The sequence below is a fragment of the Sinohyriopsis cumingii genome, chromosome 6, assembly GCF_028554795.1.
Source record: "Sinohyriopsis cumingii isolate HCF-2022 chromosome 6, ASM2855479v2, whole genome shotgun sequence".
Classification (NCBI taxonomy): domain Eukaryota; kingdom Metazoa; phylum Mollusca; class Bivalvia; order Unionida; family Unionidae; genus Sinohyriopsis; species Sinohyriopsis cumingii.
Window position 1 is genome coordinate 154412698 of NC_142966.1, and position 15982 is coordinate 154428679.

General features: G+C 36.6%; 1 protein-coding gene across 2 annotated transcripts in view; it reads right to left on the reverse strand.

Moving 5' to 3' along the window:
- Positions 1 to 15982, reverse strand: part of LOC149798310 (uncharacterized) — a 238663-nt gene that overhangs the window by 146637 nt on the left and 76044 nt on the right. For both annotated transcript variants that reach the window (XM_089963443.1, XM_089963442.1), the window contains exons 5-6: positions 12516 to 12597; positions 6598 to 6724 (exon numbers count right to left, since the gene is read on the reverse strand). In XM_089963443.1, the coding sequence (XP_089819569.1) occupies positions 6598 to 6724; positions 12516 to 12597 (209 nt within the window). The remainder of the gene's footprint in view (positions 1 to 6597; positions 6725 to 12515; positions 12598 to 15982) is intronic.

Below are 15982 nucleotides of genomic sequence, written 5' to 3' on the forward strand. Positions count from 1 at the left end.
GGGGTTTACTCCCTTAGCCTTTCCCATGAGTGGGTATAGCCACAAGGCAGCAGAGGTTTGGAATCGGAGTTTTCCTTCTCCTAGATGAGCTACCATCCAAGGTTTACGAGGGCCTAACTAGAGGGACCTAAATAAAGAAACAAAACCGAAACCAAAATCTCTATCTGCCTTTATAACATAGAGGACCCAGCCACAATCTGGTAGAAACTAATGGAAGAGGAACACTCTGAAGGAGAAGGAGCAAGTCCCAAGATTTAGGAAGTGGAAAGGCCTGCTAACTTCTCCCTGTGCCTTTGTAGCATACCCTTCTGGGGGGGGGGGGTATTGAAATGGGGCTCTTGCTTTGACTGGGGCTGTGGAGTTTTAAAGAACTTCACTGATGGATCCAATGGACAGTCCACTTCTTGGATGGTTTGATAGGCCAGCAGCAGATACAAATAGCCCATATTGCTGGTCTCTGAGATACCGAGGAGACGAGGAGGGGATGAGCCCCTCCCACCCAAATAAAAACGATAGTCTCTGCTTCCAGGGAAGCAGCAATCAAAAGTTCTTACTGTGCTATACAAAGACATTGTTAGTCGTGTAACAGAGCAGAGGTGGTGAAGCCTGACTGACAAGGCCCAGAGATTCAACCCTCAGTGGGTCAAACAATACTGTTGAAAAGTGATCAGCATGCAAGCTTAAAGTAAGTAGCGACTTACCCATCAAGTTGCTTTGGAATGAAAGTGGACGTTTAATTGGCCAGGAACAGGTATAGCCATATAGCTTGACGCAGAGACCAAGGGGATCAATGTGGAGTGTGGGGGACAGATATCCCTTCAAGCTGTCTAGCAAAAAATGTCCTTGCCCTTAGTACACTTCTGGAAAAGCACCTCATTTGTAACCAAGTGAGGATAAACGAGATCTGATTGAGAGGTAGCCCCAGAAAGTTTATCCATGCTTTAAAAAAAGTTAGCATCATAAAGAGTCACAAGACTCGAGACATGGATCATGGGGTAAAAGATGGTACACCTTGTTTACCACTTTGTTGAAAGACCAGCTCTCATCCTCCTCTGCCACCTTTATTGATGGATGGGACCCAATGGAGGGTGTGCCCGTCTGTATCAAATTAATGCAAAACAAGAACAGAAAAAGACATTCATCCTGTTCTCACTCATAGGAGGCAACTCTTTTCAACCCAATGTCCATCTGGTGCTGTAGAGACTTGGTTGTAACAGGAAGCTAATCTGCAACACCCGACTCAAGAGCTAACAGTGAGTCCCAGTAGCAGGCTCAGCAGTAGGTGGAACAGTGGTTACATCTTTGTGAGTTTGGGGGAAGAAATACCCCTCCTTCCTACACTTTTTGACCTATAGTTATAATAGGAAGATGTATGTTCATGGATCAAAGCATCGACCTCTCTACCATGTAGCCAAGGTAATGAAGCCTATGACTGCATGCACAGAAAGGGCCAATTGCTTTACAGCAGTGAAAAGCCTCCCATCCCATAGGAATTTTGAGGGATTATAGGAAAAATGGGGGTGGTACCTTGACCTGAACCTCTTTTCCCTAGTGTTTGTATGCCTATTCCTAATCCTCAATGGGATGAAACTTCAATCCCAAGAGAAGGGGGTCTCAACCCCATCCTTATCCCCTTACCAAATGTGCTCCATTGACTGACGACCAGCGCTGGGTGACCAAAGGGTTGTAAAACAACTTGTATCTCTAGAATCTGTCTTCATCCCATTGCAAACAACAAGCCCCGTGGACTGAAAGGTGCCATTTCCCCCTTAATTTGAGTGAGAGGTTTTGACTTTTTCAGCCTGCATCAAGCTGTAGGAGAGTGGATGGTGGACCACTCAATCTCTGCCCTTATGGACGAAATAGCATGCTGATCATCTTTGATGGGAGGGCATCACCTACCTTTTGTCCAAGTGGAAAAGAGAGGGTACTGCTCCTCTCTCATGGGAGGGCATGACTCGCACTCTGCCCACACAGAATGAGCAATGTGCTGCTCCTCCCTAAACACAGGACATGGCTTGCTCTCCACCTATATATATAACCTCCTTTGTAATGGGTCCCACTAATCCCAAGAGCCTCCAAAGAGACTACGGTAATCCTTGCCCGAGACCCTAAACACCTAGAGAAGGAAAACTGATTTAATTTCTAAGGAAGATGAGGAAAGAAGAGGGCATCCAATGGAGACTGTCCTGTGGTACACAGACCCACAACATTCCTATCCATTGCTGAAACTGATTGATGTACAGATGTATCCCTAAACTTCTGTACAAGTAAATGTATTTTGCATGGACCAAGTCTAACAGCAAGAACTCACCTATTCCAGGATTTGTCTCAGAGATTTATAAAAGTCACCTATGTTTTAATGGAAACAATATGAAGCTGAGAATGAAATAGTGTTCTATACTGGGCATCAAGAAAAAAAACTGGTTTGCAACCTGCTTTTCAATACATATGTAATAAAAGTCAGACTAAGGGAAAATGTCATGCAGGATTCATTACTGTATTAAAAAATGTCAGATATGATTCATTACTGTATTAAACAATAAACAGAATCAATATGAATCCGCTGACCAAATTTACTCAAGATATGGCAATTTAACTTGAAAATACTGAACATTGCATTGATCAGTCTTACAGTGGAACTGGTGACTGATCTAGCAAACAAAAAAGGTGTTTGCAAGACTGTTCATAAAAAGGATATGAAAAGAAATACTATATAACATAGTTCATTCAGCACAGATTTGCAAATGATATCAGTGCCAAGTGCAACTCTACAAGTTGGCATATTAAAATAATAATAGAAGTAAATAATACGTTTCATGCATGAATTATTTCATCACAATTCAAATCAACATACTGCATAACACATTTCATTCAATGTAATATGGTGATCTGTTTCCCATGACCTACGGAAGAGTTGATTGTTTATCAAGGAGTGATATGCTTTCCCATTTTGCTATGTTCAGTCATAATGTAGTTGCCTCCCTTGTGATTTCTTGGCAGTTGCATCACAATACAAGTACGAGTACTTTAGTTATGCAGACAATACGCGTCTCTCAGTTTTTATTTGTACTGAAACAGAGATTTTACTGCCTGTCCGATGAATCATAGCAAAATAGAAGTAATTCAATAACTTTGTGCATATCTTTGCCCCATGCCATCAGCTTCAACATTTACTATCTGCCTTTAGAAATCATCTGTACAGTGTCTATAAAGCAAACAAATTCAAGTAACAAAAATCAGCACTAAGATGGTACCCTTGTATAATCATGAATACGCTCAAATTTAAAATCAATTTGCTAAACTGTGTCACATGTTTCAGCACATAAAAGTCTTGAGGTTAAATAGGAATTTCTTCAATGGATATCAAATTAAGCTTCCATTAACCTATTGTAGTATACTCCTGACTGGTTAATTTTTATAGGAATGATCTCTTGCCAAAGGCTCCTCGACAACATGTGGCTATGAATGTGATAGTTACGTTATTAGCCAACAGTGCTGTCTTAAGGCATGGGCACACTGGGCAGTTGCCCAGGGCCCAACGCTTCTAGGGGCATCATGCTGCCCATATTGTTAATGAATATTGAAAGATCTTTTGTTAATTTAATTTAAAAGTGCAGTAGAAAGCAAGTTTCCCAATTTTAAAAAAGAGTGACCTCTAGCGGAATTCCTGTGGGTGGGTAGGGCCGGTAGAGGGCCCCAGTGCATTGATTTGCCCAGAGCATACAATGTTGTTAAGACGGCCCTGTTAGACAATACTAGTGCAAGTAACTAAAATATTGGTTGAATTTAATTGAAGAATAACACATTATGATAATAATAACAAGTCAAAGGAGGCAATGTCACATTGAAAACATGTAACTATCATGAGCTTTTGAAAAGTGTAAACAATGTTTTAGTGTTAGCTTCCATGTTTGTGTTCAGATTTAAAATAAAAATCCCGTTTTTATTCTTTTAATGATGAACATAAAAAGCTCCTGATCAATATGTAAAATACAAATAAGGTCCGTCAGTGTCTACTAATCCAGAATAAAGTTGCAGGTGTAGTAACCAGCAAGAAATACTATTGAAAATATTATGAAATCTTTGAGAGCAAAGCATTATTATTAATACAACAATTACCTACATAGCTTGATCACTGCAAAAATTTGTTAATCCAATTAAATTTCTCAAATATGCTTCTGTTTTATCTTTTATCCCAAACAAAAATGACCTGGTACATTTTCTTGGCATTATCTTTGTCAAAGATGAAACTGTCACTTCTTCATAAAGGGAATGGTCATGACATTTACAGTAATTAGGTCACTCTGACTAGTATTTTGGTTCTCCAGTGAAAAGAATAAGACCAACCTCCACCACTTGTATTAACTCAAATATGTTGGTGTATACTACTTATGAAAATATCATTTTAGTCCACAGTACACTCAGCAGATCTGCAGTCTTGGAATAACTAAAGTGGGTGGTGTCACCGTTGCCCCATAATTACTTGTTGTTTATAGAATCTGTAAGAATGTGGTGGTGAACATTTATAATGTTGAATGTGTGCAGTTGGTGAATATTGTCATGCAAGGTATAGAATGTTAAATTTGTCAACGATGAAATTAGTAGTCTAAATGAAAAGCATAAATTTAAGTGTCACCAGGTAATTAGGTTTATTTGTATTCTTTTTAATCAAAATGAATACATCCCATATGACATGTGAAAATAGGAAATTACCTTTCTGCGGACTAATGACTGAGCCTTGAATATAGATACTTTTTCAGTGCCAAGCAGAGGTGCAACTCTTCCAGGAAATATCTGACCTTAATGTAATAGCCCGTTTTCCCATGTGACAATCCTTTCAATGTACCACAAGTGTGGTTCAGTGGAAAGTAACAGAGGGTGGTAATTTGATCTCACCACACAAGTGACACATGTTCAGCTGCAACCTTATGCATTTCACAAACTATATGATCAAAATGTTACAAACAAAATTTCAAGCTTAATTTCTAAATAAGCATCCACATATGACAACGAGGCCAAGATAAGGGGGTCGGATGATATTTACAATTACTATAGTTTCTGCATACCCTCTAATTTGTTTGTGCCCCCTACTGATTTTATAAAGAAATGCACAAAGGATATAAAAAATGCATGAAACTGAATCATTTCATTCAATGATTTGTAATTTCTAACCCAACTGTCACTAAGGCCTCCCTAACACTGCTGAATTATTGACCCAACTGTCACTAAGGCCTCCCTAACACTGCTGAATTATTGACCCAACTGTTACTAAGGCCTCCCTAACACTGCTGAATTATTGACCCAACTGTCACTAAGGCCTCCCTAACACTGCTGAATTATTGACATCTCAATGTAAACAGAAGCTTCTCATGTAAACAACCAAACTGACTGCTCAGTCTTATTTCTGGTTTCTAGAATAGTCCACTTGAGTAAAAACTGTGTTGTCTGCATCGGATATTTGCAATGTCTAGTTTTAACATTTTTAAAACAAACTGAACAAATATAAAGGAGGAACTCTTGTTTCTATGCGTTCCAGGAAATGTAAATCCAAAATTTAGAGAATTATTGAGATTTACAAAATAGGTGAACTACATCACAGCTGTTGCTTGAAAACACAAGACTGTTCCAAGCAAATATGGTGACCGTGTTGCTAAAACAAACTCCCTTTTCATTTAAAACGCCAACAAGTTGATAGCATTTGGGACCGCCAGGTGACAATCAAGTTAGAAAATATTAATCAATTAATGAAATGACTAAGTTTTGTTTATTTTTATATCCATGATGCCTTCTGTTTTTAAAATTGGTAGGAGGGATACAAACAGGGTGGTGTGAGAAAACTATAGACCATAAAGATTTAGATGACAAAAGAGGATTTCAGAACTGAAAAAAATAAAATAGGTGCATTTCCTAATGTACTGGTTTTAAAATTAGAGTATGTAGTATATATTACATGTATTATAATGATTAATATATATCATGTACTTAAGTGCCTGGAGGGAAAAGGTGTTAGGATCAGCAATGAAAATTAGGGACAGTCGGGTGACCAAAAACATTTTTTTGTTTTCCTCAGACCAAGAGGATGAATTCTTGAACTATGTAACCTCGCATCGATACCCAATATCACTTCTTTTAAAACTTTTTTATGCCCCACTTTGTTTTGTTCTACATCTTGTGGAAATGCTTGTTGCATTGTAAAAATCGATTTTGAGAGACCCATGTCATTTTATCATATAAAGTAGGTCTAATGTATTGGATGAGTTTCCATTTACGAAAACCTTATGATAACATGGCCATCCATTGTGACAACAGCAAAGATAAAATTCTAAATTTTAAGCATCATGGGTGAGAAATACAAATCGACCATTTAAATCAAGTCAACTATTTCATCTCCAGGCAAACACCAAAATACTTGTAAGCAAAACTAATGCACTGAGCATTAAAACTAAAAGCATCTTGCCCGTTTTAATTTCGAAATATCTTCAGCATCATCCACTCTTTTGATTACTGAATACAAAGAACTTTTATGTTAACCTCGGAACTCCAGAATTATCTTAAAGAAACACTGGCATGTAAACAAGTGAAGCAAGAACTTACGTTTGTGTGATAAAACTATCGAGCCTGCTGCGCTTGTGCTTATTCTGATCTCGTAACAAGTCAACAGCTTCCGACAATTCCTGGTCTAGACGGAACACACTACGGTAAAGAATCTCGTAGATGATAGCTGAAATAAGGGACAAATTATGCCAATAAAACTTAACAATAATTGGCTTTGCAATCTTAATCTAATCACTGCAATAACCAGTCTCTTTCCTAGCTCTTTAATGAAAAAAGCTTTGAAAAATCTGCAATTTAAGATGCATAAAGTTGAACATTGCCCCTCTCTTTTGCATCCAACTTCTGTTCCATGTAATTTATAATTTTTAAAAAAATACTAAACAATGCACTGATCTGTGACTGATTATTCCAAACATCCTTACTTATAGTGGCACATTTAAGAGAGTTACAATACAGATTTAATGCTGGACACCATTACATTCGAGTCTGAAAGTTCAAAGGTCCTAAGGTATGAAAGAAAGGTTCACCCTTTCAAAGTTTCATTGATTTAAAGGTTCATCAGTCCAAAAGAGGTTCAATGGATCAAAGGTTCAGTCATCCAATGGTGAATTAATCCCAGTTAATAATGGTCCAAAAGGATTCAATGTTTCAAAGGTTTAGTGGTCTGTAGGCAATGTCAGTCTGGACCAATAAATCAATTCAAATACTGAATGTCCAAACTAATGAACCCAATTTCAATTACCTTAAGACCATTGACCAAGGGACCCCTTATTGTCAAAAACCTTCAAACTAGAAAACCTAATTTGGGAACCTCTGAACCTATTCCTTCAAAGTTGTCAAACCATGAACTATTGACCACTGTATTCTATGAACTTCTGAATCTTCAAAACAATTGAATTATGGGCCAAGTTCTTAAAAATAGTGCTCTGGATTAAAAACAGTTCAGAACTGTGAGCCTTCAGAAAAAAATGAACCTACGGAATATCAAGCATTTACTGCCTGGCCAAAGATACAGAAGGTTTTTACGTACTTGCAATAGTTGTGGCATTTGGCAAAAGATGCAGAAGGTTTTACATACTTGCAATAGTTGTGGCATTTGGCAAAAGATGCAGAAGGTTTTACATAACTTGCAATAGTTCTGGCATTTGGCCAAAGATGCAGAAGGTTTTACATACTTGCAATAGTTGTGGCATTTGGCAAAAGATACAGAAGGTTTTACATACTTGCAATAGTTGTGGCATTTGGCAAAAGATGCAGAAGGTTTTACATAACTTGCAATAGTTGTGGCATTTGGCAAAAGATGCAGAAGGTTTTACATACTTGCAATAGTTCTGGCATTTGGCAAAAGATGCGGAAGGTTTTACATACTTACAATAGTTCTGGCATTTCTGCAGATTTCGAAAACACTGACAGCAACTGATGACAAAGAAATTGTCACCAGCCTACCATGATAAGCTCATAAATGTCTGAAATCCACAAGTTTAAGATAAAGCTGAAAAGTTACTAGTCGCCTGGAAGGTAACCAAGTTTCAGTGCCCTATCTCAAAGAATATTTGAGGAAACGTGCAGAAAGACATGCCAGGGAAAAATAAAGTTTATCTGAGAATATGCCCTTGAAAAGAAAAGTCTGTGATACACGAAATGCACCACACTGAAAAAGTTAAGTGAATCATGCACCTCAAACAGATTTTACAATAAAAGCAGAAACTGTAAAATATTTACATGATAACCAGGGTCGTGAGGACAAGATATCAAACTTGCAATGCTTCTGGTGACATCATACAAGTATACCAAGCTTTATCCATTGAATCTCTTACAGGTAAATGTGACTCAAGCTTACAATACTGACATGTAAGATGACCTCCACCAATATGGCACACAGTACACACCTCTGAGCAATAATATACAGTTATGCAAAATTTCATCCTTTGATCTTGTTTTAAATTTTCAAATTATAAATTGGGATGGTTGGAAATGCAATAGAAAAATTAACAAAGAATTCTTTCAATTTAATGGTCATCACATTTTTTTCAAATGTAGACGAGTAATGTCCAATTTTAATCAGTCTGGAATGTAATGTTCTCTGAAATGTCAGCGGAAATTAACAATTAACAAACATACATTTTATGTCGAATGTGTCTTTATTATCAATGTATCACACGATCATACATATTAAGTAATATTTATGAGCAATCCAAGTCTGAAATGCTTTTTACAGCCTCTTTTTAACAAACATCTGACAGCAGATGGTATATAAAACCATATCCGATCAATTTTTGAGGATTAAATTTATCTCATGACCATGTTGGTGATGATCAAAAACTATTCAATAAACAAACAAAAAAGAACAACCTTGTAAAGCAATGATAAAGATCACCATCCTTGGACAGAATCTATTTCCAACACACAAACCTGGGATTTGCTGCTTTATGTACAAGCAGGCAAAGAATGTTGCATTTTCTCATTTTATATGCTAGAAGAACCATATGCACTAAATATTGAATTTGAAATCTTCAATATGCAGCATTAAACTGCGAACCATTTTCTGTCAACTGGCAACAGGCTTTCTATTGACAGAAAACTGTACAATGTAAAATAAAACTTCAAATAAGCTGTAGGTCACTTGTAGACATTGCAAGGTAAAGGTATTAACCCTTTACCTCATACAACTGTCTTTGGACACCTCTACAAAAGTCGCATCGAAGCGACTTTTAACGCTTCTACAAAAGTCCCATAGAAGTGCCTTTTGACGTCTGCTGTAAACATCAGCCATTTTAAGCCGGTTTTCGTAGCGCCACCTTCGGGGAAAACCCCTTATTAGATACTACATTCATTTCTGTGAATGACAATTACGTCAGATCACGTGGTCACTGTTTATGTACTGGTCAATATCTGCTATTTAAAGTAACTGGGTCGTAATCTCCACTCTCCAAAATGGCGGTCGCGGATTTCATTCAGTACTTACGAAGTTTTCATGATTAGAATCACAGCTATGAAAGATTCAATAACCTAGGTAAAGGCTCTGATATTGATATAGGCTGCAATTAGTTTTTATAAATTATCAAATTTAGAAGACTTAGTGATGTAGACACAGATGAAAAACTTGTAAATTTCGAGTAAGAGAAACGGCAGCTCTACGGTTGGTCACACGGCCTCACTGACATGACGGTGAACAAATTCTCTCCAGATTTTAAAGCACATAACAAATTCTTCCGTGATAAATAATTACACAGCTATAACAATCGGACTTTACTCGTAAATTGTTCCACATGTAATAGATGTGTACCAAAAATGTAAAATGGTTAAAATTGCTGTTAAACGTAACATACACTACATTGTTTAATAGTTCACAGGCAAGCTATGCGTATGCGGTCGACTAGGTAACCTGTGTTCTATGTATAGCGAGCTGCACTTTGTCACTATGCTCTATGAGGTAAAGGGTTAACATAAGAGTGCAAATGGTCTCCAAAACATTTTATGGTGTAGATTTCACCTAAATCCTTGCAAAGATGAAGGTATAACTAAAATGCACAGACTGTACCTCATAATCAAACTCTTTTCAAGATTTTCATGGTATAAATCTTCTTACCCAGTCTGATTATATTTGGATGACAAACAGTCTCTAAGGCAACAAGCTCAGCCATCCAGATGCAATATCTCACAGATGTCAGCACTGATCTATCGTATTATTGACCCAAAGACAATGATACAAGCCCATTTTCAAAGCCGAGTAAATTTCTTTGCTTTGTTGCGATAAATACCATTTTTCAACATGTGATAGGCTATGCATAGCAGCCAGTACATTTTGGGGGAGGATCTTGTCTTGTTCATAACAAGTCTCACTGGACATCTTCATGAGGGATGCATTATTAACAAACTAGATAAAAATCGCTAAGTGCCGACAGTTTCATGAGGGATGCATTATTAACAAACTAGATAAAAATCGCTAAGTGCCGACAGTCAGTAGATCTAATGCCAAATGACTTCACTATCATGCATAGATCTTGAATGCCATTTTAATTCTTCAAAATCTTCACAACAAGCCTACTTTTCAAAGTTAATAAAACAAGTCTCTTGAATCATAACAAGTACAGTCAATACAATGCAAGATTGCCCAAGATCTGTGTATCTCATCATTTTTTAACTATGCAAGTTTAATTACACATGCCTATATTCCAATGTTTGCTTTATGTGTTTAATTAAGTGCCATTTTTCTTCGCATGACAGCCAGTACATCTAGTGGTAGAGGAACCAAAGTACCACCAACCCACATGAAGCTACTGTCAAGCAATCTCGAATGTCAATGTTAGCCAAGTTGAGATTCAAACCTATGGGGACAGACGATATAGAGATGTGAGTGACCTTTCGTTCAAGTCCAGTGCGTTGAATCTCTCAGCCACCCCAATGCCTATTTTCAAATTCTTGCTAACTTGGATCAGAAATTTTATTTTAGAATGGCACGTTTATAGATTCATCCAACATCTTTGTTTATATTCCAGATCTGACCCAAAAAAAGATCAGACATATGATTTCGAGTGGTAACAAGCAGAAACAATTTGATGCAAAAATCACCTCATTAATTAATATGCATGAATTTCATCCTTGATATGCAAGCCCACATTTCAAGTCGGATCAAAACTGGATCTGAAATACGAGCTCTAGTGTTGCAACAAGCTCAGCCAATCAGATGCAGTTTAAATTTTTAAATGGATGGATCTGGCATGCTAATGAACTTGCAAGACCTAGCTGATAAAAATAATAAGATCAGAAATTTGTTCTCCAGAGTGGTAACAAGCAATTGTTGATTCTGAGCCATGCCACATGCTTATCTGGCTTACTGCACTTGTAGACAACATATTTCATTATTATACAAAACAAATCTAGATCAAAATTTCCTCCATTACTTGGCAACATTAGGATCATGTGGTGGAGCTGACAACCCAAGCAGACTGACTAAAAAGTCCTCTTTTGTGAATTTAAGGTGGCAAACTATAAAAGTTAACTAATATTAACCCCTCGTGGCACATTTACACGTCAGGAGGCAGCATCATACTGCCAAGCTCTGTAGTGTCAAGGACATGTATAATACACTAAAGTGGGTGGTACAAGAGAAAGGCCAACAGATGTAGCTCTACAATGATACCAAATAATCTGGATGTTCTAGTTGCATTACAAAAAATACAGTGGGAGAAATACAAATTTTTGGACCCAATTTTTTTTTCCACCCTAAATTCGCCTGTGGTCAGATTCCAATGGTGTGTCTGGATTTTTTACTTTCTGGCCTAAGATCTAAGGCAGACCAGTCTGAACTGCACACAGACAGGTGAACCTTTGCAAAAGGCAGGACAAGAAGATGGGCATTTGGAATAAATAGTGGTCTCGATACCATGTTTATAACACAACTAGGCATTAGGTTAACAGGAAATCTCTTGGAAGTTGATGTATTGGTGTGTATTCAAGATTTCCTACTTGCATTTCAGGTGAAAACAACAAAAATCTCCAGGGGTTAATGAGTTAAGCTCTTGCTGAAGTGAATGCTGAGACAACTCAAATGAGTCACTTGCAACAAGCTTTATAATAGAAAATGCAGAACTCATAATTCATCAATTTGCAAATTATCCCTCAAATGTGTTGATCCATGAGCTGAAATGCTGGGATAGGGTCCATCCCCAATCCATTTCTAGAGTTGTTTGCAAGTGGAGTCCAACTGCATACAACAAAGAACCGGATTTAATATCAAAAAATGTACCAACAGATCAGATTACATTTAACAAACTGTACAGAGATTTGTTGGTGCAATGTTTGTTCCACTGATCACATTTAACAATCTGTACAGAGATTTGTTGGTGCAATATTCAATGGCAGAGCTCGGTCTGTGCAGTTTGCAGTTGGACACCACTTAAAAGCAACCATATACAGTACTTCAGGTTTCCACAGACTCCACGCACTCTACCTACATTGGCAAACAGCAGCATTCTGAACAAAGGCGGCGGGATATACGGAATCTAGGTGGTTACTGTCAACACGGCAAAGCAGGATCTGAAAATAAAGGCAAGTATTTGAAATTTATTGTAGTGCCAAAAATAATTAAGGGATTACATGAGGAGTGCTAAGGTGGCCCAAAGCAAGCTGCAATCCAAATGTAAATATTGTATATTCATTCATTCATATTGTGTACTAAATGCATGAACCCCTGCCACCACAATAACTCCTCATACTTTACCTCTCTCATCTCCCCTGCCACCACAATAACTCCTCATACTTTACCTCTCTCATCTCCCCTGCCACCACAATAACTCCTCATACTTTACCTCTCTCATCTCCCCTGCCACCACAATAACTCCTCATACTTTACCTCTCTCATCTCCCAAGTTCCACAATAACTCCTCATACTTTACCTCTCTCATCTCCCAAGTTCCACAATAACTCCTCATACTTTACCTCTCTCATCTCCCAAGTTCCACAATAACTCCTCATACTTTACCTCTCTCATCTCCCAAGTTCCACAATAACGTGGCTCAGTTTTAATATCCCTTTAAACACATTTTTGGCTATCTCTTAAATGTCCCAATGTCATAACCCAAATTGTTTTTCTTAAAGGAAAAACTACCCTCAAAGCTTCTGCATCTATCAATAAATGTCCGTTTCCTCACAAAAGGTAAGTACTACCGTAATTGATGTATTTTTTCGTATCCTTTAATTTTTCGTATACAGTCCAGTTATCAAAATACTAATTATTTAAATGAATCATAATTTTTTGTACATATCACTGTGTATTTTTCAAAAGATTATCAGACATAAAATTTCTACTAAGAAGATTTTTGTTTGCAAAAAAGATCAAAAATATCATATTGCCATCTTGTTTTTACAAAAATGAATAATTGTTGGTGAGAGAACACAAAGATTGATGCACAAGACCTCTTATTGTCATTACAATAGCTACAGGTGCTTATTATCAAATGGACAAAGGTCTTCACAGAACATACTTTTAAATATTATCGTTAATTAGTTCTTATCAAGTCCATAACAAAATGCCACGAGCAGTATAAAATTAGTTTGAAGCCCTTTGATGTTTGCGTATCCAACAAAAATTACATATCAGTACATGCTGAAGTGAAGGCCACAGACCATTGGTCAACTAGTTTTATTGTTTCATTATAGTCATAAAATATCAAATATAAAAACCTCCTTTTCTTTCGTGTGTGTATATATATATATATATATATATATATATATATATATATATACACACACACACACACTATCTTTTAATTGCTTGTACTGCGTCAATTTTGATACAATTAACATTCATTGCAAATCTATTCTACAATATACCCCTCTATTGTTATCTTTACTGGCCAGTTCGAATAACAAGTAATACATATGATTGCTTGTACTTGTAACATCTGCTGTATGGACAATGGCTTCAATACCACATTGACAGATTTTCATTTCCATAAAGACAGTCTCATTTCCCTATTGGCAGTCTCACCGATTTTACCTCTTCTGTCGTTTCTTGCCCTCAATCTGGTTTCAACTGGAATAACCAAAGCGCTAAGCACGTTTAATTGCCATGTAAATAATACAACATAGCCATGTGGTTGTTGTGACAATGTATATGATGATTAAAAGAAGAATGAACTGTGATTTAGCAGTGTTTACTGATAAAGGAATATAGTAGGGTCGTAATACATGAGGACTAAGACAGTTGCCAGGTAACTGAAAATATAGTCTTTTTCTCTCTGCAAAAGCTACAAATAAAACTGCCATGAATAAATCTGGTCTTGTATAACTGACAAAATTTTGTTTCATCTCTCTCTCTTGCACACACACATGTGCTCACATGCAAAAAAAAATGTGATTTCAAGTTTTTTATTATTTTTTTTATTTCAATTTGATAACGAGATTATTGTTGCTGTAAAAATACAAGTTGCACTTGATTTCTTGACAATGTGGACTCGTATTGTTGCGAACAATTTACTAATAAATAATACCCATAACTAATACATGTTTAAACCGTCTAAATCATTTTGCCAACATTACACAACATAACAGCTACTTATGCTCTAAATGCAGATGAGCTTGCACACTGAAACATAATCCTCTCTCTCTCTCGTTCACTAATAACAAAAATCTAATTGAGTACTTCTATTTTTTTTTGTAATTAGATCTTGAGAGCAGAATGAGGCAGAAAATATACATTTACATGGTATGTTTGTACCATTAGGTTGTTGAATAGCACGTTCCGTAGAACTTGTTCAGGTATGAACCTTTTATTTTTTTTAATGATCAGTACCTCAAAATGATAATTATTTATTTTACATATGTTTCATACACTGAAGTTAATAATTATCTTTTTGTGTATGAAAGATTACATGAAATACATTAGTCCCTTTTCCTATCGGTGTTTCCTAATGTATTTTTTTGCAACATTTGCATTCCAGTGTTTGTTTCTACACAATGCATGTACAGACATTACATACCATCAAGTCTACAAATCACACCTTACTCCATATTAAAAATTTTCATGCCCAGTCATTGTAAACAAATCCAGACAGAGCAGTTAATTTTTGTTGTAAGTCACATTTTTTTACCACTCGTGCAAAATAAAGTTGTGCAAAACTTTTGCAACAACTGCACATTGTATTTTCAGGTCACCATCAGATTCATCAAACACAGAGCACACATCAACATGTTAGTCACATAATAAAACATAATCTTCTGTAGTTGTTCTTGGAATAATAGAGAATTTTGCATTCTTTCATTTTTCTTTTTTATTACAAACAGTATATGACTTTCATTTAATATTTTTACATTTGTCTACAACATTTGAAACATTTCATTATTTACATCACGTGACTGTTGGATCTATGATGTCATGAACTTGCGGGTTGTGCGACTTGTGTACTCCTGCAACTAGCAATGCAAATCACGAGTACCAGGTCAAATTTCATCTCGTCTTTCAACAGATTAAGACATAATGATGTAAAACACCATGTTGGCTCCTAGTGATGCTAGACTGGTTTTCAAACATCTATACAAGAAAGGATGCCGATATCAAGCTGTGTGTGAAACAACCAGTCTAGTAGCCAATCTAATCCACAGTGTTTGGATTCACTCAACAAGTATGTTTATGGCAAGCACCTAAATAATCCATACTTCAACCTCAATTAGAACTCAATAAATTTAACTCACGATCAGTCCCTTTACAACTCGGGGGGCGCTCACAGTTATGTACTTTTGAAAGAGTGACGTATGTAAGGTGAAGTTATTCGCATTTAAAATGTGCACAATGGAGAGAATGTTGGCATACCTTTATGCTACATTAATGTAATGTGGATGATATTTCTTTGGATATTGTACTTTTGGAAATTGTACATGATTTATGCACACTGCTAACTAAAATTACTGTTCCCTTGTGCTA